Consider the following 26,279-nt stretch of genomic DNA (forward strand, 5'->3'; position numbering starts at 1 on the left):
ACCGGCAATGTATTCTCCATGACATTGTTCTTTTTGAATACCCTTTGGTTGTCGGCATGATAAACTAACAATGGCTTAACCTTGAAATCTCCTTTTGTATTACCGCATAGCAGAAGAGTAGGTTTGTGTCCTGGTAATCCTTTTTCTTCTTTTGTAATAAAAGTTCTCTTTGGCATTTTTTCCCAAAACAACCCAGTTGTGTCGGCGTTGAACACATGTTGAGGAGTATAACCTTCTTCGGTTATGAGTTTACCAAACTCGGCAACAAATTTATCAACTGCTTATCTGAACTTGCTGCCTCTCCATGCCTTATGCTTTGTATTCCATTTCTGTTCGTAAACTTTTCAAACCAGCCCCTACTTGCCTTGAATACAAAATCACTGTTAGTTCTTGTACCAGGTTTTTTTCCCCTAAATCCTCATAGATTTTTAGCACCTTTCACAAATAAATGCCTTGTTAATGCTATCTCCTTGTAAATGTTTCATTTATTAAATTAAGTAACAACTTCTCCACTTCCTCAAGTATCTGAGTCCTTTCTTTCGTCAAATAGTCACTCCTTTAGCAACATTAGCTTCTTTTATTATGTCTTCATGTCTTTATTCTTTAAAATAGTCAATATTGTTGACTTAGCCATAGAGTATTCGAGAGTAAGATCTGAAATAGCATTCCATTTTCGTGCTTGGCAACGATTCCAGTTTTTAGTTCAATAGTTGTTTGCACTGTCTTCCTTTTATTTGATCACTCTCACTCTTATTCTTCTTTGGGGCCATGTTTAAGTGCTAATGAATTAAAATGAATGTAAAAAGGATGCAAAACAAAGATATAGCGCAGTGTAACACAAAAACTGAAGCAATGTATACAGAGCGTATGTTTACGTTCATCCAAAACAATGGCCAATGCTTAACTGATGGTATTCAGCTTGGCGGGCTTTTACTGGCACCGTTCAAGTACTGAATATTTGTTAGAGAACAGAGGAACAGAGGCATTTGTCACTCAAACTTTTTTGTCGAAATGCGTATATTGTGTATATATATATATATATATATATATATATATATATATATATATATATCTATATATATATATATATATATAGATATATATATATATATCTATATCTATATATATATATATATATATATATATATATATATATATATATATATATATATATATATATGTATGTGTGTGTATATATGTACATTATGTACATATGCATATACATTACTGTATATAGATGAATAGATAGTTCTCAATTATCTATCTCTAACCAGTTTTTTTGTTCCACGATTCTTGATCTTTTCATGTGTTTACTAAGCATGAAAACGTACTGTAATTGCTGGAAACCTTTTTTGATCTTTGTGAAAGTAGGGAATTAGTATTATACCTGTTACAGTTTAAAGGTATTACTAAATATTTTTTTTTTTATCCCCTTCCTACTTGCTTGAAACTTACAATATAAATAATGAAAAGTTTCTATCATGGAGATGAATGCATGGGATTTAATAAAAAGAAAATTAAGGGTCTTTGACATTATTAAAGCTGAAATATTCATTAGAAAAAAATAGCTTAGGCTCATTTTTTTTAATAAATTATAAAAATTTGAGTTATGTAGTTTGAAATATAAGTTACATAAAATTATAGGGTACGTTTATTGTTTTCCCTATGTGAGTGTTTTAGGCACTGGTTGAATAATGGCCCTTGAGAATTTGAAGAAAATCTTTTTGACTATAAGCTCAAACAGCCAACATATATTGCAATGGTGCCTTACGCTATCGGCATGCCCCATAATGATAGTTGTCAGTATTATAGCTACATAATACTACACAATAATATGTGTCCTGTAAATCCAAAAGACTGTCTTCTCTGAATGCATATATAACAACTATTACTTTTAATTTCCTGTTAGTCATTTGCAATCTTTTATCTTTTTCCTATAAATTAAATTCTTTTTGCATGGTCCAGGCTGGAGACTTTAGGAATAAGAACATTGAAGGAGGCGGTTTACATGGTTGATGCTTTTCCACTAGAATTCAATTCCAATAGTAATGATGGACTTCATGATCTCCTTATGAGTCTCCCAAGGTAAGTGTAAAGGCATATAATCACTAGTTTGTAGCACCAAAGTTTTGCTACTTGGTTTCCAGTGGTGTCTATGTAAAGAATTGGTTTTCCCTTTTAGTTAAGCAGTGTTAGAAAGCCTTATTACTTCTCATTGAGTAAAACCATTTGGCTGGGAATCTCAGGTTAGTAGATGCTTTTCACATATTCAAGTTCTGGTATTTTTAAGTACTTTTATGTTCCATTTTTCAAGAATGCATATTATCAGTAGGATGTGAGTGGTCTTTACTGACCAGAGTTGAGCTACCCTGGAAAATTTTTATTCACTTTCTTACTCATGTGTCAACCATTCTTCTAATGGTCTCTCTTGTACGGTAGATATGTTTATCTTATGAACTGCAAACCTATATTTTCACATTAAACCCATCAGTAATATAGCTCATTTTTCAGACACCAGTTTTCTATTGAGAAAACAATGGTGGCAGCTAGAACCTAGTGCATCCTCAAATGAACTTCAAAGTTACCATTTAGTGTCTCACTTTGTGCTTCTGCTACTTGTTCATAGCATACACAGATCCCTAGAATTGTTGATTGTTGTCAGAATGATTACCTTCATCTAGTTATCATTTCATTCTTTTCATGTATACATCTAGCTTTTTTTTTTTTTTTTTTTTTTTTTTTCTTTTAAGATGGATGATTAGGCTATATTGTTTTAGGCATTAGAAGTGTGTGCTGCCTTTTGGCCATATGTAGATAGATTATTTGTAAGTACTATTTGACAATATAATTTTTCGGGGTGTATACTTTTTAGTTTTTAAGTTCCAGAAAATAGTTTTTTTGGTATTCACTATTGTGCTATTTAGTTGATTTTTCATATTCAAGTTAGTAAGCAGTCAGTTGTATACTGTACTACCTCCAAATAAATTTGTACAGTAGTAACGTTTGAAAGAAGACCCTGCCCTTCCCATACTCTGTGTTTGTGAGTTTATTTTATTTATATTTTTATAGTGTTATTTAACAAATTTATTTTCTCATTAACCCATTATTTTCTTTGCCATGCATTTAGCATTATTTTCATTGTATAATTTTTCAGTACTAATTCCCTACATTTTATAGTTTACTTACTGTAAAGTAGGTGCCAAAACTGATGCAAAATTCATCGCATGTACTTCGTCAGAAAGGTGTGGGTTGCCAGTTAGTATATTTTATTCCAATTATTGTCATCCACTTTATCTGATGTTAAGTAAGTGATTAACTGTAGAGTTACAGAAGGTGTTTCCTCAGCGAATGGTCATTTTTTTTTTCAATGGATGTTTTTAAAAGAAAAAAGAAAGTGTGTGGCTCTAAATGTGTTAACGAGAGTTCAACATTGAATAGCAGCAGGAAGGACTGCATTTAAGCATTGGCCACTATCTAATTTGTAAAATGACTTTCTACTTTTATAGCGTTACATCGAATGTTGTTATGATTTTTTTGATGATATGCAAAGAGGTTTTGCATCTGAACATTGAAATAGAAATAGTAAAAACGAAATTCAAGTTAAAAGCGCGATTAACATTGACTCATGGCTAGGCCCATTTCAATAATCGAGGAAATACATTTTCCAGGTTGTTACTAAAGATATAGATTTTCCGGATAGCTGCATGGTTATAAACATAACTTTCCATTAATTATGTTTCACTATCATGAGCTTTATAAATACATGCTTGTTTTTATTTCAACCGGTTTAGCAGGAATACGTTAAAAACTATCTTCGTTGAGTCTTACTCTCGCTTATCAGTAATTATTTTCTGTATAAAATACTAAAGATATGTTAACATAACTTAGCAATCTCTTCTAAATCTACCACTTTGAGAAGACATTTCTAAGTAAATTGATTTTCGCGCAATTTGCAAGAAGCAATCATAATTTTACAGTAAAGTTAGTTTAAAAGATAAACGTTTCATAATCTAACAAAATACACACACACACACACGCACACACACACACACACACACATATATATATATATATATATATATATATATATATATATATATATATAAATATTATGTATATATATTTATTCAAGGGCAGTGTCATCCCAGTCTTTAGTCACAATAGCCCTTAGGTTCTGGATGGGATCGACATGCACAGTGGTTCAGAATTGCTAAATCGTGGACAAAGCCCTAAGGTGAAAAGATCCTAACTTTAAACCCAGTGTCTTGAACATCTATTCAAGTTAATAAAAGCCAGAATTAAACAAAGAAAAAGTTTATTCTAATATTACATAAAGTTTTTTATGTACTATTGGAAAGTCTACTCTTTATTCAAGGGCAGTGTCATCCCAGTCTTTAGTCACAATAGCCCTTAGGTACTGGATGGGATCGACGCGCGACGTCTGGTGATTAGGTGAGCCAGCCATTCCGGATGATTGAAGGATGCCCTTTAAACCACCCCTGAACGAAGAGGCTGTTATGAATAGGAGAGTTGTCAACGACGATAGTTTTTAACATGATCCTGCTAAATCTGTTGAAATTTTTTGGTAAACCAAGCATGTACAGTATTTATAGAACTCAAGATAATGAAACTTAATTAATGGAAAATAATTTTTTACAACCATGCAGATATCCAAACAAGTCCATTTTCAATAACAAGCTGGATAATTAACAACCACCAAAATGAAAATCCCATCCTAAACTATGGACCCTTCAAACGCTTCCCCCCCCCCCCCCCCCCCCCGCACTGTTGACGACCTCTGCTAATTTGATTAGGGAAAATTCTGTTGATGACCTCGGAACTGGAAAGGAACACTCTACTGATATTCCAAAATCGAGTAATTTGGGTAATACGAGGAAACATTGAATCCTTCATGTTACCCAAATTCCAATAGAGACAAACTATGATAATCTATATAAAGCATTTGAGTGCTATGGATGTATAAAAGAAATATGGATGAAACTTGAGGATGAAAATTGGGATCCATGGATATCTTACAGTAGTTATGACGAAGGATTTAATGCAATAAGTAACATGAATAATATTAAAATTACTAACTCGAATGTCATAGATGCTCTCTGCGATAAGGTATCAAAGGATTGGTTGGAAAAAGACGCCAATTTAGTTATGCCTCCTCAGAGAAAGTCAAAACCACCAATGTGGCTTGTAGCTAAATCAAAGGGGGTTACAGAGAATTATTTCAAAATATGCAAATTAATTCAGAAAAAAAGTAGGAACTATTGCATCGGGAGATATATCACGTTTTGGAAAAAATAGTTTCCTTATCCATACCAAATCAAGCATACAATCTGTAATACTGTCCAACCTAAAAACAACTAATGATGATATTAATTTAGATGTCAAACACCACCTAAATTCTAGCTACGGAAAGGGAGTAGTTTTTAACAGAGATCTGTATGAATTTACAGAGGAGATACTGGCCATGTGTCCAATAAATATATGGAAAGTTCACAAAGTCCCAGGTACATCAATGATAATCCTTACGTTCCAGGATGGTGATGTACCTTTCCATATTATTATTGAAAACAAAATGATTAAAGTATGATCATTCAAGCAGAAGCCACTGCCATGCTTTACTTGTTTTGAATTTGGACACCCGTCTAGTTTGCTGAAATGAGTAAATGTGTGTTATTTGCTACAAATCTTACCATGGAGAATGTGCACTTGGAGCCCAGTGTTTATATTACAACTTAATCATAAATTCACAGACAAGAGCTGCGAGCTGTATAAGTTGGAAGAAGCTGCCCTCAACAAATCTTATTCAGAACATATAAGTGTGGAACATGCCAAAAGACTATTAAATAAATCAATTACCTATGCTAAGGCATTAAAATCAAACCCTCCTAGTACTGCCAATAGCTCTAGAAAAAGAAATATACCCTCTGATAAAATGCTGAATGACAAGGCAAGCATATTACCTCCTGAGACTTTACCATGGTGTATTAACACAAGGGCATTGCCCATCTCTATACAGCTTTCGTCCCCCATTACAAGAACTAGTACAAACCTCTCTCAGGCCATGTCCTTGCCTGATTTGGAGGTTCCACTTATAACCAACTTACCTGATGCACCTGTAGTGGGAAAGGTGCAAAAACCTAGAATCTCATCATCTATTTATCGTAAAAGAGAGACCTCCATTTCCCATTAGAAACATTAAAGTTATGGCATCAAAGATATTTGATGTTTTGTCTGTTGATGTTTCTAATGAACCAGAAGATAAACTTAATAAATCAGAAATTCAAGTTGAGATCCACCATCCGCCTCAACAAATAGATCAAAATGAAACAAAGAAAAACACAAATGTAAAATCCAACATATCAAGACCATCTCTGAAGCAACCTAGTCTTCCTCCATTTTACAATGGAATTGTCAGGGTTTAAGGGCCAAATATTAAAACCTTAATGCTCCTAATTCATGAACATTCCCCCCATAATTGTATGTCTACAGGAAAGTAAGCTTGATGCTAACACTCCTTGTCCTCAAGAGTATGTTAGCTATAGATCACCATATAATCAACAAGCAGGGAGCCATGGCGGAAGTCTCATGTACATTCGTCGAGATGTTCCCCAAATACTTTTGTCTATTCGTACACCCTTGCAGGCAGTGGTTGTACAAATTGATATAGGGAGAAAATATATATTATGCTCTCTGTATTTGCCTCCAAATTATAATATTTTGTATGAAAATTTAGTAGAGGTAATTCAACAACTCCCTAGAGTTTTTGTAATTATTGGCAATAGCACTGGGATAGTCTAGATGGCAATAAAATGAGAGAAGTAACAAATTTCATACCTCCTTGGAGGTATATCATGATGCCCCGAAAGTAGGAGACGTCTCTTTGTCGTCTCTGCATTGGTCACACTCGGTTGACACACGAGTTTCTGCTGAAGGGTCAACACGAACCGTATTGCAATGACTGTTTGGTACCTTTAACAGTGGGGCATTTGTTGACTGAATGCCCCAATTATAATAACTTGAGAAATAGATATTTGTTTGAAGCTCGAGGTGAGGATGGCAGGTTCATCCTTGCCAAGACAAGATTCTTGGACATGATGTGTCCTACTATGCGAGTGACAATTTTAGATTTATTTTAGAAGCAGGTCTTCTGAAAAATAATTAACTTATAATGATATCTTAACTTTTATGGTTTTAATTGAATTCTCTTTTATTTTTTATATAAGATAAATGATATCGGCATTAATGATCTTGGATGTCTGGATGGCAGAAAACTTTAAATCAATCAATCAACCTTTTCTCTTACTGGGAGATATGAATGGTAGACATCCTTTACGGGGTGATGTTTTTAGCAAACACAATGAGGAATATTATATCCTCAATTTTGGAAAATAAGGATGCCGGGCTCCTTAATACAGGAGAGCCCACACACTTTCATGTCCAGACAGGTACATTGTCATATATTGACCTACCAATCGCAAGCTGTAATTGCCTTCTCGACTCCGATTGGAGGACATTAGATGATTGGCATACAAACGATCATGCACCAATCATTATAAACACCAACAATGGTCCACCTTTACAGAGATTGCCACGACGGAATCTTGACACGGCGTAGTGGGATAGATTTCGTGAGCTAAGCGAAATTGAAGGGAACGTAGAAGAGTTTGAAAATATTGATTATGCCAAAGACTTACTGAATGGAACCCTTCATACAGCAGGAGTTAATTTAATTCCCAAAACAACAGGGTTATTCAAACGACGACCAATCCCCTGGTGGTCTTCAGAACTAACTGCCCTGCACAGAGCCACAAGAAGGTCTTCAACTCGATTGTGGAGACACCGTACTAAGGAGAACTTAATTATATGCAAGAAATATAGAGCACAGTTCCGCCGTGTCATGAAAGAAGTTAGGCGGTAATCTTGGGTGTCTCTTGTTTCTTCCATTAACAGTGAACACCACCATCTTCTGTATGGAGAAGAGTAAAAAAGATAGCAGGCAAATTCACCCCCAAACCACCAACGGTGTTGAGGGTGAATGATCAGTATATGACAGGAGCAACGGAGGTTAGCAAAGCCCTGGCTGATCATTTCTCAAATGTATCATGCAAGTGTGAAGCAGCTCCAGGTTACCAGTTTAGGAGGATTGAAGAAAAGAAAATTTTAAATTTTGCAACATCAAGGGAAGAGTCATACAATTCTCTTTTTACTGAGAGAGAATTTGATTCTGCACTTGCTACGTGTAATGATACAGCCCCTGGATCCGATGAAATTCCATATGCAATGGTTAATCATGTACCTGTTAATACCAAGTTATTAATTTTAAGCATTATTAACAGAGTATGGCATGGTCATAGCTATCCAAGTGTTTGGGAAAGAATTAAGTTTTTAGCTGCAAATTATCGACTAATTTCATTGACATCTTGTTTATGTAAGATCACAGAGAAGATGGTCAATGCAAGACTGATGTGGTGCCTGGAAAAGAAGGGTATTTATCACCCATTCAGTTCTGGATTTAGGAAAATGCACTCGACGACTGATGTGTTAATACAACATGAGTCCTCTATTTGTGAAGGCTTTGCTTCCAAACAGTACCATGTAACAGTCTTTTCTTTTTTTTTACCTTGAAAAAGCATATGACTGCATGGAGACATGGTATACTTAAAACCATTCATGAATGGGGATTATGAGGAGAGCTACCATTGTTTATTCAATCACTTATTTCGCATAGATTTTTTCAAGTGAGAGTGGGGTAAACCCTATATGTGAGGAAATGTTAGGAAGGAGTTCTCCAGGGTAGTGTGCTAAGTGTAACCTTAATTGCACTAGCAATTAATGGGATATCCTCAGTCATTCCTCAAGATATTCTCTCAACACTATTTGTGGATGATCTCTCCATATTATTTGCTGGAGCTAGAATGGTAATGGTTGAGAGAAAACTACAACTTACAATGGACAAAATTATTCAGTGGGCTGATATGAATGGGTTTAAGTTTCGACAAGCAAAACTACTGTTGTCCATTTCTTTCGTATTCGGGGAGTACATCCAGACCCTTATATGTACATCAAAGGTCAACAGATTCCATGTGCAAGTTAAGCAAGGTTTTTAGGCTAGATATTTGATTGTAGGTTGACATCGGTTCCTCACTTACAAACATTAAAAGCAAAATGTCTTGATCCCTTAAGCTTTTAAAAGTTTTGTCCCATACCTCGTGGGGCCAGACTGCAAAACTATTTTAAAGTTATAAAAGGCCTTAATTTTTAAAAAAATTAGTTATGGGTGTGAGATATATTCCTCAGCCACCAAAAGTCTTCTAAAGATTTCATATTCTATACACCATACTGGTATCAGATTGGCAACAGGAGCATTTAGAACTTCGCCTTTTCCAAGCCTCCTGGTTGACACTGGAGAATTACCGTTAGACTTTTACCTAAAGTCTTCTATTATTCGGTATTGGTTTAGGTTGCAAAGGCTTCCTAATTCTTAAGCCTGTCAAGACTGCAAGCTTTGTAAAGCCCTCAACGTACTTTGAGATGCACCCAAAATCCACTCAACCTTATGGTTTTTGGGTGAAACAACTGATAGACAGTCTTGATTCAGTTAGAAGTAAGGTGCTGCCATTTAAGGTATCATCAACGCCTCCATGGAAATTACCAGAGGTATCTTTTTGTAAATATTTTATTGGAGTTAAAAAGAACATGACTGACTAGCCAGGTCTCTTTCTATGGAACTTGTTGCAGAACATAAGGCATCAACTTTTATATATACTGATGGCTCCAATGTAGAGGTGCACTTCCTCCACCAGCTTCCATATTTATGGCAGAACTATATGGCATACTAACCGCTATCGAGAAAATAGCGTTACAAGACGAGGGCAATTTTACCATTTTTAGCGTTGTAAGAAGTGTCCTACAAACTTTAGAAGTTTTGATTCCAACAATACTTTAGTTACAAAGATTTTAGAGTGGCTTTTAATTATTGGTATGAAAAGTATAACAGTTCGATTTTGTTGGGTTCCTGCATACGTAGGTGTGTCTGGAAATCAGAAGGTAGATTCAGTGGCCAAGAATGCTGCAGCTGAGGAGCTACCAAGAAGGTATCCCATTCCCAATAATGATTTTTTTACCGACAATTAATAATTTTATTATTATAATTGGCAATAGCATTTGGATGGTTTACTTGAAGATGAGATGAGAGAAATAAGTAATGTTGTATCTCCTTGGAGGTATAACAGGATGCCCTGAAATTGGGAGACTACTGTTATCGTTTCCGCGTTGGTCGCACTCGGCTGACACATGAATTTTTGCTGCCTGGCCAACATCAACCTTATTGTGACGACTGTTTGGTACTATTGACAATGAGGCATTTGTTGACCGAATGCCCCACATATAGTAGTTAAAGAAATGGATATCTGTTTGAGGCTCAGGTTGAGGATGGCAATTTCATCCTTGCCAAGATTCTTGGACATGATGTGTCTTACCACGATAGTGATATTTTTAGCTTTATTTGAGAAGCAGGTCTTCTGAAAGATGTTTAACTTTTAAATTGACATCTTTGCTTTTATGGTTTTAACTGAATATTTTCTTTTACTTACAATAAATGATATCAGCATCAATGACCTAAGATTTCAGGATGCCAGAAAACCTCAAATCAATCGATCGTAGTTGCTACCATCGTAATAATGTTTTAAAGTGTTTGTTTACAGCCAATGAAGAATGGCTTTATGAAATATGCTTTGGATATCTTGGCCCCAAGTGAAACTCTTTGTTAGGGGATTGTTAAGAAAACCTTAGACCAAGGCAATTTATGTATCTATTTAGGAAGGACAGATGTCGTTGGAAGAGATGGGGTAGGAATGATGATGACACCAAGAACAGAAAATGGATTTTGAGCGAAGCGAAAAATCTATTTTTGGGTGAGATAGCCATGACGTCCTGATGGAAGGTTCCTTCAGTAGCTTCCTGAGGGTATATATGACTACAGTAGATGTTCCCAGAGTAAAGGTGTCACAGAATTCTAACTTCTGGCGTGAGTACCCATAAGGTTTCCCTTTAGGATATCGTATAATAACAGGGGACGTATGCTTGACATGCCACATAGCTATATGCACCCCACATAGCGTTTACGCTTCGAGGGGGAAGTGTGGCAAGTATCAGGAGGAGCCGTTACAAAACTCTCCTCCTGCGTTACTGTAACGGTACCTAGCGATGTGAACAAACGGCCGCCATAGCTGGCCACCATATTGGTTTACGTCACATCCGCGCGCTTCATTCCTGATTCTATCTAGCGTATCTGTCAGCCTCCATGATACAATAAGAAAGGGAGGGGCCTGACGGGGCAGAATAGAGAACTAGGGCGGGTCCATCAGGACGTCATGGCTATCTCACCCAAAAATAGATTTCGCTTCGCTCAAAATCCATTTTTTGGGCTCAAGCCATGACGTCCTGATGGAAGTGTACCTGAGAATTAGTGTATCGTGGATTTTCCCCGTTTCGGTAGTGCCTTCTACTTCAAACAATATTCCTTTGGTCTGATGACCTTAGAGACCTTGATATCTCCGTTACATGTCACTACCAATGGCATAAACTATGACATGGCTTCCTGCCCCCCTGGCAGGGAAGTCCTGTTTGGACGATAGGAACATCTCGAAGTATCCTGATGAAGATAAACTCACCTATAGATGAGGATCTTGTCGGTCTCGTAGACAGATCAGGAAAATTAAGTACTTGTGTGGGAGCAAATATTTCACTTTTCTTAGGTGAGCTTATATCAGACAGGAAGGCGGAAGATTGCGACATGATGCAATTAAATAGCGAACACAAGGAAAAAATACACTCTGCTCAGGTACGCTACAGAAACAGGAATGAAGCGCGTGGATGTGACATAAACCAAGATGGTGGCCAGCTATGGTGGCCGTTTGTTTACATCGCTAGGTACCGTAACAGCAACGCAGGAGGAAAGTTTTGTAACGGCTCCTCCTGATACTTGCCACACTTCCCCCTCGAAGCGTAAACACTATGTGGGGTGCAGATAGCTATGTGGCATGTCAAGCATACGTCCCCTGTTATTATACGATATCCTTATGGGTACTCGCGCCAGAAGTTAGAATTCTGTGAAACCTTTAGTTTAATTCTCTGGGAATATCTACTGTAGTCATATATACCCTCAGGAAGCTACTGAAGGAACCTTCCATCAGGACGCTATGGCAAGAGCCCAAAAAAGGCATTAACTGAGTGGAGAGTTGTGAATAGTAGAGTGTTACTTGCAAAGTTTAATTCATAGCAGTGCAATGTGAGTATTATAGTTTGCTATGCACCAACAAATGATTCCTCCGAAGAAAGGAAAGATGAATGCTATGAATTTCTGAGGATTGTAATAGATGATATCCCAGAGAGAGATCTAAAATTGTAATTGGGGACTTCAATGATACAGTTGAAAGGAATAATCAAGTTATAGAGAATGTGATGGGTGTTGAGGGTCATGGCGAATTTGCAAATGAAAATGGAGCATCTTTCATAAGTTGTGTTCAACAAACAATCTTGTCATTGGAGTTACTCTCTTCCAGCACAAAGAGATTCACAAATATACTTGGACTTCACTTTGTGCCAATTACATGAATCAAATAGATCACATAGCCATTAATGAAAAGAGGATTCTGAGAAATATAAGAAGCTATAGAGGTGGAGATAATGGTAGTGATTACCAGCTCCTCATTGCCAAACAGAAATTAAAATTGAAAGCACCCAACAGAAATGTAGATGGAATACCTAGGTTTAACACAACCAAGCTTCTCTAAGATGAACACAGAGAAACCTTTGCAATTGAATGTATGAATCGATTTGCAGTCTTGGAGAATTTGAGGGACAAGGAGCAGACAATTAATAAAGAATGATGTGATATTAAGAACATATATCAGTCGGTTGGTAGTGAAAATGTAGGGCATGAAGTTACAAGGAGAAAACTATGCATATCAAATGATACTTGGGACACTATAAAAAGGAGACAAAGACAGAAATTGATTGTTTAGAGTTTTTGAGGAAGTAGTGAAAATTATGAGGTAATGCATACTGAGTATTCCTGTATCGATAGTGAGGTCAAAAGAAAATCCAGGAATGACTGAAGAGAATATTTAGACAGAAGACCAGATGAGGCTGACAGAGCTATGAATTCAGGGAGTGCCTATGTTGTAAGAATTGCTCTTAGAATTATTATTGAAATATCTATGGGACCAAAGAAGGAGAAGCATATACCCATCAAAGAGAGAGAAGGATCTATTATAACAAGAGAGGATGAAGAAGGGCAACGTTTGATGGAACACTTTAGCGGAGTCATGAATAGGAGATACGAAGGTAATAATTTGATTGATTGCCCTGAAGCTGATGAAGACCTTGATGTACCCATGAATGAATTCAGTGTCAAGACGAACCTATTATAAAAAAAAAAAACTCAGATGAAAAGCTCCTGGTAACGATGGAATAACTGCCGAGATGACACTGGCTGAAAATGAAGTGACTTCCAGAATACCTATAAGATTATCTTGTAGAATGTGGCATGAAGGGTCAAAACCTGATGAATGGGAGCTAGGAGGGTTTGTGAAATTGGCAAAAAAAAAAAAAAAAAAAAAAAAAAAAAGGAGACGTGACTGATTGCAATAATTACAGAGGTATCACACTTATGCCAGTTGGCATGAAAATGTATAGCATGTCTTATTTTAAAGAGACTAGAGACAAAGATTGATGAAAAGCTAAGAGACGAACAAGAAGAATTTCGGAAAGGTAGTAGTTGTACTGACCAAATTTTCATTTTAGACATGTACAGTAATGCGAAGAATTAAGAAATCCATTTTTTATGGTATTTCTGGACCATGAAAAAACCTTGGATAGTATGCACCGGCCAATTTTGTGGAGAGTCCTACATTATTATGGAATTCTCCTTAAATATGAAAATTTGATTAAGTCTCTTCATGACCATAGCAAGTGCAAAGCAAAGTTAATGTTAGTGGTGTCGTATGAAGTGAATTTCCAGTTAACAGCGGAGTACTCCAAGGGAATTTGTTATCGCCTATATTGTTTATCCTCCTTACGGATTTTGTAATGTGTAGAACAGTCAGAGATGGTGGAGAAGGATTAGACTGGATTGTTGATAGGAAATTAGCTGACATACTGTATGCAGATAATGCTGTCCTTACTAGCAGAACACAACAGGATTTGCAAAGCTTGCTTACCAGAATGCATGACATATCACATTAGGTTGTGCTGAAGATAAATAGAAGAGAGACAGAGATAATGAGAATGGAATATGCAATGGAAGATAACACATCATTGGAAGGAGAAGGGATTAATGAAGTGGAATCATTCAAGTATTTGGGAACTAGGATCTCCAATACAGCGTCATTAGAATTGGAGTTTAGTGTAAGATTGAAAAAAGCAAACCAGACAATGGCTAGGTTAAGTAAAGGCTGGAAATCAAATCGCCTAAAATTAGATTTAAAAAATCAGACTATATATAGTTTAGTGAGATCTGTGTTACTGTATGGACATGAGCAAATCATAAGTGAAGTTACTCACAGGTCTCGTAACTGCTTGGACCTCGTATGCACTGACTCCTCTGGTGTTATAACAAGTAAGGTTGGTTCTCCAGTTGGGACATCTGATCAAAGTGCTTTTGGGTTATCACAAGAAACTTTGAGATTTTGGTGGGAGATAGTATGGGATTTATGGAAGTTGGGCGGTAATTAGCAGGCTAGAACTACCACAAACACATTTACCCAATGGAGTAACATTACCAATCTCCAACAAGTGCTAAAAGAACCCCCTCTTGTTAAATTGAAGAAAATAACCGGCAACTTCAGGTGCTGAGAAATTTGCAGTCTATAAAATCAAAGGAAAAATAAAATTTTGTTCTATATTTCCATTAGCATCAAGGTCCGTCAAGTATTTTAATTTCACAGGCCTAAAAAGCTAATCTATCTATTTTGAGGTCAATAACACCGTCTTTTTTTAATATAACTAATAAACTAGGCTTCTGATTATTGTGAAACCGAAACCCCAAGCATCTACTCTGCTTTATTGTCTTACTTTTTATCAAAAAATCTTATCCCAATTTTGTGGGCATGGTGAGAACGGAAATGAACCTGGCAACTAGGCGCAGAATGACGTTTACATCTACCACCAAAGACAGAAAAGGGAAGACAGGAAAGCCTACCTATATATAAAAAAAAAAAAAAACCATGCGCCTTAGCAGCTTGTTAGAGTGGCTTTTAATCATTGGCCTGAAAGGTATAACAGTTCAATTTTGCTATGTTCTGGCACATGTAGGTGTGTCTGGAAATAAAGAGGCAGATTCACAGGCAAAGAGTGCTGCAGCCGAGTTGCTACTAAGAAGGTATCCCATTCTTTGTAATGATTTTTTACCAGCAATTGAAAATTTTATTTATAACAATTGGCAACAGCATTGGGATAGTTTAAGCAAAAATAAGATGAGAGGAATTGCTATTGGTATAACCCCTAGGAGATATAATGGGATGCCCTCAAAATGGGAGACTACTCTTTTGTCGTCTCCGCATTGGTCACACTCAGATGACACATGAGTTTCTGCTGGCTGGCCAACACTCAACAATAACAACCTTTTTTTTTTTGATCAGCTGATATCAAGCTATCATTATAAAAAATATGCTTATTCTGTAAACAAATAACGAAGAGTAATTTCTATATATCCTAACTTATTCAGCACCTATATGTAATAACCTCTCATAGTTTTCAAACAGTTCGTTCAAGGCTAGTATTGTAATTATTACTTGGACATATGAATACCTCTCTCTCTCTCTCTCTCTCTCTCTCTCTCTCTCTCTCTCTCTCTCTCTCTCTCTCTCTCTCTCTCTCTCTCTCTCTCTCTCACATGTTCCATAAAATACATACATAAAATAGAAGAGATAAAAATCCTTGCCTCCCTAAAAATTGCCAATAGAGTCTATGTTTGATAATAGGCTGGGCTTAAAACACTCCATTTGATTTTGTCAGTTGATATCTAGTTTTATCCGACAACATAGTGTACAGTACTCAGTTTATTTGCACTATGTAACTCTTAAGAATTATTTTATTCAATATGTGTTTGTTCCGACACTCAATGCAGACCCTTCGCTATCTATAGGGATTATCTTTCGGCGAAGCTGGAAGACTAGCCATAAACTTTTAAGCAAGGTATAACTTCTGATCCGCAAACTAGGGGGCGTGGTAGCTGGGTTAGCCCACTACCCCTCTCACTCCTCTTAAGTGCTGACTTCTCATTTTTTGCTTTGGTTTGGTGGAGTCCAGACGTATTCGCTCTCCTGCTCCCCAATAAACTTTGCCATTTGAACTAATTTTTCCTTTGCTTTTTCTTTTCAGGAGTGCTTGTGCCCTCCTCCTGCCATCCATCATGTGGACTTGTCTAGGACTTGAAGGGCGCTTCTGCGTGACCTTCGTGTCCTCCGCGGTGACCGACCCTCATTTGTTGTGTCCAGCCTGCCAAAGACGAAGTTGTGACCATGATAACACCTGTGATGAATGCTGGGAGTGGTTTTCCTCCCAGTGGGAGAGATTTGGGAGACGGCACAGGAAGAAATCCAAGAGAGATTCCTCGCCTTCGGGGTCTTCCTCGAAGTCGAAGGAAACTTGTACTTCTTCCTTGACCCCTTGGCCTCTTCCCGATGCTCCTGCTTGATTGTTTTCTTCCGAGGGTCAGTCGAGTAGGACTGTTGACCAACTAGCACCATGCCAACCCTGCGGATCTATGGATGGTGTTACATCCCCTAGAGAAACAACTCCACCCCTTTTCTCTGGGGAATCTGTTTCACATTCTGACTTTTTACCAGTTTCACCATCACTGGGGTTGGCAAGTCCACCTTTGAAGGACATGGTGATAGAGCTTCTACAGCTAGGGTCCGAGAGGAGGCAACCTCCAATTTCCTATTAGGTATAAGTTCCTACGCTGAGGAGTGCTGTTGTACACACCCTTGCCTTTTGCGAAGTGATGCTTGAGCCCTCTCCGGCTCCTGGTACAGATGCCAAAGTTTGTGTTCTTTCCCCTTTTGAGGAGGGGGTTGAACAAAGGCATAGGTTTGTTCCTGCTAGACATCATCCTGCCTCCTCGTCTTCCAGTCCTTTGCATCATTACTCCTGTGGTGATAATTGCTGTCGACGAGCCCAGCGCACCCACTCTTCCCCCAGTGCCGACTTGCTTTTCACGATAGGAGCCATCACCATCAGAGTGTGTCCTCCTCATCCAAGGATCACAGTCCTCCTCGACCTTCCAGGCACTCACACTCGCCCTTCGTCAGGAAACGACACTATGACTTCAGGGAACACCAATCATCTCACACTCCGGCTTGTGATCGTCACTATTCTTCCCAGAATTGCCACTCGTTAGCGCGTGATTGTTCCTTTCCTGTTTGCCACTCGCTAGCTCGTAATCGTGATTCTCCTGCTCACCAATCGTAGGTTCGTGATCATCATCCTCCAGCTTACTATTCATCTGCTCGTGTTCATCACTCTTCACTTCGTGATCTTCACTCCGCAGTGCGCCAATCGCCAGCTCGTAATCGCCACTTGCCATCTCTCTGTTCACTGGCTCGTGATCATCACCGTCCAGCTCACTTTTCATCTGCTCGTGATCATCTTTCTTCACTACGTGATATTCACGCCACAGGTCTCCGCTTGCCAGCGTGTGATCATCACTCGTGACGCATCTTCTCGTGAGCGTTACTTGTCAGCTTGCTTCTCTACATTGCTTTCCTGCGATCGCCATACGTACTATTTTCTCGTGCATGCACATGATACTCCCTCCCCAGTGCTTCATCACTATCCAGCGTGCGATCACCAGCCCACGTGAAACCGCTTGCCACGTCATGAGCTTCACAGACCATCAGTGATCCCTCCAGTTCCTGCTCACATGTGACGTGCGCTCTCCTTAACCCAGGCCTGATCTCCATGTGCCACGCTTCACCTTGTCTCGCCAGCAAAAATTGGGCACCCAGTTTTCTTCCCTTTTGGCTTGAAGGAACCTCCAAAGAAGTATCATCTTATTAATTCTGTTTCTCCATCTCGCACTTTCAGGTTAGATCTGGTGACATCCTGTGCCGCTTCGCCAGGATGAGAGACCTGCCTCTCCTCATTTTCAGATGACTAAACCATGATCCCCTGGAGGTGACCATCATCTGTTGGCCTCCGTAAGGACACTCCAGACCTTTTTGCAGTGGGGATGACTCCATATTGGTTTGTCACCTTGGTGAAGGCAGTAAAGCAGGCTGTCACAGGGACAGCTCCTCCATCAAAGGAGGCAACAGTATCTGCAACTCCTAGTATCCCTTTGGTTAAGTCAGTCTCCCCCTCCCTCCCCCTTTGTGCCTTAGGTGGAGGCCTACTGCTTCCAGGGCCCCAAACCCTTAGGTGTTTGTCTTGCCCATCAGGAGGGTGTAAGGAGCTGCATGAATTTGCTGCTCATATCTTGCAGGACTTCTAGCAGCTTCAAGAGACTTCAGTCCATACAACAAAATATCAAAGGAGACTGAATAAAACTGCTCCCCCACCGGGTGATAATCTCCATCCCTGTACGAACATGGGCTCCCGATCTCCAAGGGAGGTTTCACTCAGGCCAACGTTCCGCCCATCTCCTATAGAGGTGGTCCCACCGTAACTTCGATCGATCTCTAGACCACTGGAAGAACATGTTGAAAGGTTTGAAGGTCCCTCATAAATGGCAGAAGCAAGGGACAGTGACATTGCCCTATCAAGCAGGACAATGGCTTATAGACTGACCATATTACATATGATCAGCGCCCAAGCGCCCTCTCCATCTAAGTTAGGACCAAGGAGGGCCAGGCAATTGCTGCTGATGACTCAGCAGATAGACCTATAGGCTCCCCCAAACCCCCCATCCTTAGCTCACAAGGGCGGTGAGGTTGTAACGACCAAAGGAACTAATGAGTTTGAGCGGAACTCGAACCTCAGTCTGACAATCACCAGACAAGGATGCTACCACCAGGCCACACCAACCTCCAACTGCTGCCACTCCAACAGTTCCAGCAATTCCTGGCGGGTCACTCTGTGGTGCTGATGAGCAACGACACCACTGTATTGGCTTACGTAAACAAGCAAAGCTGTACCTTTTTGCAGCCCCTATCCCCTTTAGCATTCGAGAACCTAAAATTGACAGAAGACAACTTGGTGTCCCTATCAGCAAGTTTCTGCTTGCGGACAATCTGAGCAAAAAGACTCAGATAGTGTGCTCCGAGTGGTCTTTGAATCATATAGTAGCCAACAAAGTCCTGATTTTGTGGGGTTCCCTAACTGTGGATCTGTTTGCGACGTCCCTGAACTTAAGGCTCCTGCTATACTGCTCCCCAGTCCCAGAACCTCAGACTCTCTGGCAAGATGCATTATAACAACGGTGGGACAACATCGACGTTTCCATGTTTCCCCTGTTCTGTCTGATGAGAAGGGTACTCAACAAGACCAGAGCATCCAACAACCAATCCATGACTCATAGCTCCACTATGGTATCTCTTAGCGTTGTTCTTTGACCTTCTGCAATTGCTGACAGAGATCCTAAGAGAACTCCCTCCACGACACGATCTACTTAAACAGCCACACGTCAATATCTTTCACAAAGTAGTAACTTCGTTTCAACTTCATGCCTGGAGACTATTCAGCTTCACCTCTCTTAGAGAGGCTTATCACAATAGGATATCTGGATACCTGCGAAGATCTTTGGCTTCAGTCTTCCAGGTGAAGTTGATTGTCTTTTGTGGTTGGTGTTGTGGAAGGGATATCTCTCCCCTCAATGCCACTTCCAACAATAGTGGAGTTATTCGTTTACCTTCGAGACGAAAAGCTTCTCTTGGTCTTGGCATCAAAAGGCTACTGCTCAGTCTTGAGCCTTGCCTTTAGATTGAAAGAAGTTAATATTTCCTCTTCATTGGAGTTCTCTCTCCTCATGTAAAGTACGAGGTTACTTGTCCCCAGTTAGAAGTTAGGCCCTCTCCATGGAACGTATTTCACATCCTTCAATCTCTGAAGGGTGCTCCCTACAAACCATTATGCCAGGCAGCAGATCGCCACCTCAATTTAAAGATGGTGTTCCTGCTCGCTTGGCCTCGGCCAAGAGAGTCATTGTATCTCATGGTCTATCTTATGATGTCGCCCTATCATAAGGATGGGGGAGGTAACACTCAGCTTCGTCCCTGAATTTATTACTTATCTCAAAATCCGGTAGTAGGGAATCCTAGATTTGGGCCCTTTCAGATTGGAAGTCTTCGTTCTGTAACTGATGATCCAGATTAACTGCTATTTTGCCCAGTGAGGATTTTGATGTATTACCTCAAAAGGACTATAGTAACTGGCCTCCAGGTGTCAGCGCTTTTCATAAGCACGGAGAAGATCAAGAGGAGGACCGCAAAGAATACCACAAAGTCATAGATTTTTCACTGAATACTGATCTTTCCTCCAACTTGACGACCCAGAGCTCTTAACGTTAGGGGAATAAGTACGTCCCTAGCATTCAAAGTAAACTACTGTGACGCAGGTCCTACAAGAGGGAGTGTGGAAGCATCATATGATCTTCACTGCCCACCACCTGCAAGATGTGACCCATAGGGACATGGATACATTTTCCATGGGTCCTGTGGTGGTTGCACAACAAGTGGATTAAATACCTCAGGTTCCTTGTTGGACAAGTAGCAGATGGTTGAGGGCATAGGTTACCTGGGATTAGTCTGGGATGAATGTGTAAAAATAACTGGCTCTTTCTTTCATCTTCCCCTCTCTTGGGAAACGGCACCTACGGTCCTTTGCAAGCAGGCCTCATATATCTACAGGTAAAACCCTTTTCCTTGTGTAATCTAGCTTACAAATAATACTTGTAACGTCCCCATGCTATTTGCGAGGTGGGATTGGGTAATGTCTGTTTCATTCTAAAGATTCCTGTGGTTTCCAAGAACTCTTACTTAGGTCAATCACATTGTTAGTATCACAAACTCACAGATTGCTCAGGACGTTATCCGTGCGTTGTACAAACTTAGCAAATTGTCAGGGTCTTCCCTGTTACATGCTGAGCATGTACATGAAAAACCCTGGGTCAAATGTCAAGGCAGTTGGTTTGAACTTCATCCTGTAATTTCAGAAAAAATTTGAAAGTAATTAATATTTTTCTTAATGTTACAAACCTGTTGCTATTTGTACAAATTGTCCCACCATCACCTGTCCCCTGAGAAGTCATGCCTGTAATCAAAAGTGAGAAGGCAACACTGGTGTGTGAGTGAGCGAGGAGTAATGGGTTACTCCCGCTAGACCTCCACTAACTAGCAGATCGGTAGTTATACCTCGCTTAAAAGTTTATGGCTAGTCTTCCAACTTTGCAGAAATATAATCCCTATGAATAGCTACTGATTTGGATTGTTATGAAAAAAAAAATTACTTTCAAATTGTAATTTAAATTAGTTTCCAGTAATGTATACCCTTCATAAGTATACTTAAGTCCTTTTTATTGCTGTTAAGTATAAATGCTTTGATAGTAGGTTATGAGATTAATATCCTTGAGTTTTGGAGTCAGATTTAGTAGAGAATATTACTGGGAACTAAGAAAATGCATTTTAAAAGATATTTTTCAGATATTTTAGTGTTAACATATGAGTTCAGTAATATTTTATAAGTATTTTAATGGCAAATTTTTACATCAGTTTACTGTATTTATAAAATTTTATTTACATTTTAATGAAACCATCATAGAGAAAATGAATTTGATTGAAAATAATGAGTCGTATATAAGTCGGGGAATTTCAGTTCAGCAAGGTTGGATAAAAGAAAGATGGTATACTGTATTTCGAATACCCTTATAACACATTTCGGTAAAGGATGATATTGTACAAGGATTTGTTGTGTTATTGTGTAGAACAGACCTTTCTTGGTTTGTAAGAAAACGTGTAATCTCTATAGATTTTGTTAAATAATTATTGTATTAATAAATTCTTAAGAATAGATAATGTACTTTAGATTGTCATCACAAGTAACTAGTGATCACACCTTGTATTGGATAACTTGTATAGGATATTATTCTTGGAATAGAAGTCTGGATGTACATAACATTCCTCAACTTACACTTATCGTCTTCATTGATATAGTTGTTCAATAAAGGATTCATCTTTTCTTATGATGCAATATGTTGATGAATCTCTTAAATTGATTGTTTTGTGCAGTTTAGCTTAGTCTTGAGATATTTCTTAAATCTAAGCTTAACTATAATTATAAGGTCATCGTTACTTCTCAGTAGGCCAGAGCATCCTGTAAAATGAGGGACTTGTGTACAAGTGGGAAATGTAATCCATTTTCAAGCTTCAAATGTTTAATCTCAGAATCTGTTAAAAAATAGAGTGGTCCTTGTGAATCCTGTATTAAGATACAAAACATCTTTTTTTCAAATTACTTTTTTTATAGTCTTGCTGATACACTAACTGCACCTCATGGGGTTCCTGTTTATGAACAATCAACTTACAAGAAGATAACCTGGATGCTTCATAACAAAACAGGCAATTCCTCATGTGTATTTTATCAATTACTGTTATTATGTTTCAGGGATAAAAAGGAAATGGACCACCTTTCAGATGAGCTTTGGAAGGAGATTGCATCCATGTACAATCTTCCCAGTTCCCGTGGATGGGCCTTCACATATGGTGAGTACACACACTGACGGTTTTTATGAAGGACTCAATTTCTGAGCTCTTGTATGGAGGATTAGAGTTCGCATTGGTGAGTCAGATGTAGTAAATGGTTTTTGATTTCTTCGTAATAGGTTAGTAATCGTCATTGCTTCATATAGTGAGCATTTACGTGTCAACCCTTTTAACCTAAATATTTATTAGTTAAATGAATTCTGAAATATATACTTTTGCTTCAGATTAGTTTGTTACATGTTCATGTTTGTTTCTTGTAATAAAGTAAAATACACATAAACAGTATATTTTGCTTGATTTGGTGAACATGTTCATGGGACAGCAGGTTCTAATCGCAACTATTTATCAACATTTTTTTATTACATTTTATTTCTCATAAGTTAATTAAAGGGGTTCCACCTTAGGCTTTTCATTTGTTGCAGGACTATTAAAAATTTGTGTAAGAAAAAGTAATTTTTCATTAAGAAGTTTGCCTGTATGGTGTCCGTTGTTAGAATTATAACACGACGAATAGTGAACATGCAGCTCTCATGAATCTTTCTTCATGAGAGGTACACACTGGCTCTCAGCTACTCTGTTAACTATAGTAATCTTAATCTTTTTATTAAGCTTTTATACTTACCAAGCTCAAAGAAAATAGGGGAAAAATGGGGTAAGGAATGTTTGGGTTATTTATGAAGGAAGATACAGACTTGAATCGTTATGAATGCAAAGTTAAAATTCATGGTAAAAATGAAGATGAAGATGCTTAGAAAGCCTGGCAATGGTGGGAAAAATAATCACTGAAACATTGGAACTAAGGATTGTTGATATATGTGTTTAAAGGTTGCTTATGAACATGAGAAGTAAGGGACGAAACCGAAATTACACATGTAGATGATCAGTGTCTAAGCACCCTTTCCACTTACGTAGGAGCTGGAAGGGCAAGGCAGTGACTTATATCTCCGTAGATAGATAGACTTATGTGCCACCTGCCTGTTAAAATCGATTTTGGTCTGAGCAAGTCACCAATGATCCCACTGAGCTAAGAAATTTTTTTGTGAAGTTGTCCAAAATGTTATTTGGTAAATCTTCCAAAATCTTTTCATGTTAGACATATGCTATGTAATTCAAATTATTCAAGTCATTAGAACTTAGTGCCCTGAATGTTATCAACAGCACATAGGAAAGAACATATGAAATTCTTGCTATATAGTAAACTGATAGTTAAAAAATATTGATGTGATCTAATGGAATCGGTTGTTGTTTCTGTGAGATGGAGTTTCCAAATGTCCAGGTCAAATAAGTATTTTGATCTACCCAAGTTTATTTTGAAACATTACATCCAAGACAATTATTAAGATTTTAGCAAATACTAAAAGTTCCCAGCAATTCTAAATATTTTGGAATTTGAACTCTCCATGTCTGTGAGCCTTTTTTATCTGTGGCAAAAAAATTGTATGTCTTGGAAGAATTGTATCATAAGGCTTTTTATCTTATTAGTTAGTTAGACTAACACTTTAGATGCCACTTAAAATACTAAACAGTTATCAATGTTTGTGTGGTGTATTGAAACTATATCTGAACAAGACTTTCCATTGTATATGTAAGGTGAAGTAAGGGTAGCAAAGATTGTGAGTCTTGTTGAACTAGATTAGTGGACAAGTCCACGAAGAGCAGTCTCAAAAGAAAAGAGTTCTTTTCTATCAGATCCAACATAACTACCGAAGGGTACACATTGATAATGTGAAGGCTGAACAAAATGTTGTAACAGTGTTAAAGAAAAAAAAAACACTTAAAAGCATTTTTAGGATTTAAATTTTAATGAAACTATCATAGAGGAAATTAATTTGATAGAAAGTAATGAGTCATGTGCAAGTCAGGTGAATTTCAGTTCAACAAGAAAGTCAGCTGAAAGAAAGGTGGTATACTCTATTTCAAATACCCTTATAACACTGTTTCAGTAAAGTATGATATTGTACAAGATTTTACTTTTATTGTATTGAACCTTTCTTGGTTTGTAATAAAGTCCATGATGGAGAGCTAGTTTTTTAATTAAGTAAAGGGGGATGAATATTGACCCTTAGCTGACCAATTTTACTTCTCAAAATAGTTGGCATCACAGTAACATTTTTATCTTTTAGAAATAAAGTCAGTCAGGGGGCTGCTGTATAAATATTGATCTGGGAATGGGTCATGAGCATGCCTCGTATAGCTTATTTGCTAAATTCCCTATAATTATGTTAGGCATGGTTCTAGGACATTAGCATTCTGGACTATTGCGTCCCGGCTAATTGCGTTCGTGGACATTTGTGTCCATGGACATTTATGGAAGTACTTCTTGAATAGTAATTTATCAAACCTCTTATGTAAAAAAACATCTAACAAAGCTAAAGCTAAAGAGTGGGTAACAATTCATCTTTAGAAAAGAAATAACAGTGAAGAGTTTTGAAATTCACAATTTTGTTTTTGTTTAAAAATCAACACATTAAAAGAATTATAAAAGAGTCAATATTCAAAATACATTTAGGTTCAAAATAACATCAAAAGCTATGAATGTTGTGGGCGATTCCCTTCAGGAAATCTATCTTATTTTCCGGAGTAGACTTATCTTTAACGACATGAGTCTCTTGGTTCATTTCATTTTTTTGACTTACTAGAACTCCTCGTAGAAAGACACTTTTTTTCTTTAAGGCAATAGCTTATTCCTTTTTCAGTGAATCGAGCAGTTTCCAAGTAGAAGGACGATGGCACGATAATGAATATTGCAATGCACTGTGCAATTCTTCTAAGCTGTTATTAGATCTCGGTAACGACTTATAACCATTTCTCTAACATTCCAAGACTCGATAGGAAAAGTTGGTTCCAGCCTTATCCCTCTTCGGCCTCTTGCTTGGCCAATTAGTTTCATTTCAAAATGAGCTATGTATGGTAGTAAATCACAGTCATTAGACAATTCAATAAATCCTTCTACAACGTCAATTAAAGGAAGAAAAGCTAATGCGGAAAAACATTAAATCTTCAAATCTAATACCTTATCTTCTCTATATCATTGTCTTAGTCATAGGTCACATATTTTCCTAAAAGTAGACTGAGATGAATGAAATAGACATGAACTTATTGTTGCATCAGGAAACTTTTCTACAATCGCTTTCTGAGCTCCTTTTTCAAAGTCGGTTAACAAAGAGCTTGGATTAAGTTGCGGTTTGAGTTGCAACAAATATGTGAATAGACGAACATAAGTTTCCTTTGTCCTACCCGAAAGCAAGGCAAAAATTCTGGGAATACTAAATGCACCTTCTTGAATATGGATACATTACACCTGATTATATATTGATGGACTTCCTATAAAATTACCTTCTGCTGTCCAGTTAGGAAAATTAACCAAATCTTCTAAGCCATCTTCCGTCGCAAATAAAAGTATTCTTTTCTCGCAATCAATGCCGGAATCAAATGAAAGGAACTTCTCTCCAGTTGCAAGAAAACAGTAGGCTTTCGGTATCTCAAAGTTATTCCTTTGCTGTGGATGTGGTGGTACATTTTGTGCATTTTGTCTCCATCGACTTACATTTCTTCCCATTG

The 26,279-nt window shown here is 37.9% G+C and overlaps 1 protein-coding gene across 1 annotated transcript in view; it reads left to right on the top strand.

The window, feature by feature from the left end:
• The window catches only part of LOC137642591 (apoptosis-resistant E3 ubiquitin protein ligase 1), a 723,802-nt gene that overhangs the window by 225,473 nt on the left and 472,050 nt on the right, over positions 1–26,279 (top strand). The window contains exons 5-6 of the mRNA XM_068375282.1: positions 1,966–2,085; positions 22,621–22,718. Of these exons, the coding sequence (XP_068231383.1) occupies positions 1,966–2,085; positions 22,621–22,718 (218 nt within the window). The remainder of the gene's footprint in view (positions 1–1,965; positions 2,086–22,620; positions 22,719–26,279) is intronic.

Source organism: Palaemon carinicauda, chromosome 6 (genome assembly GCF_036898095.1).
Source record: "Palaemon carinicauda isolate YSFRI2023 chromosome 6, ASM3689809v2, whole genome shotgun sequence".
Lineage (NCBI taxonomy): Eukaryota > Metazoa > Arthropoda > Malacostraca > Decapoda > Palaemonidae > Palaemon > Palaemon carinicauda.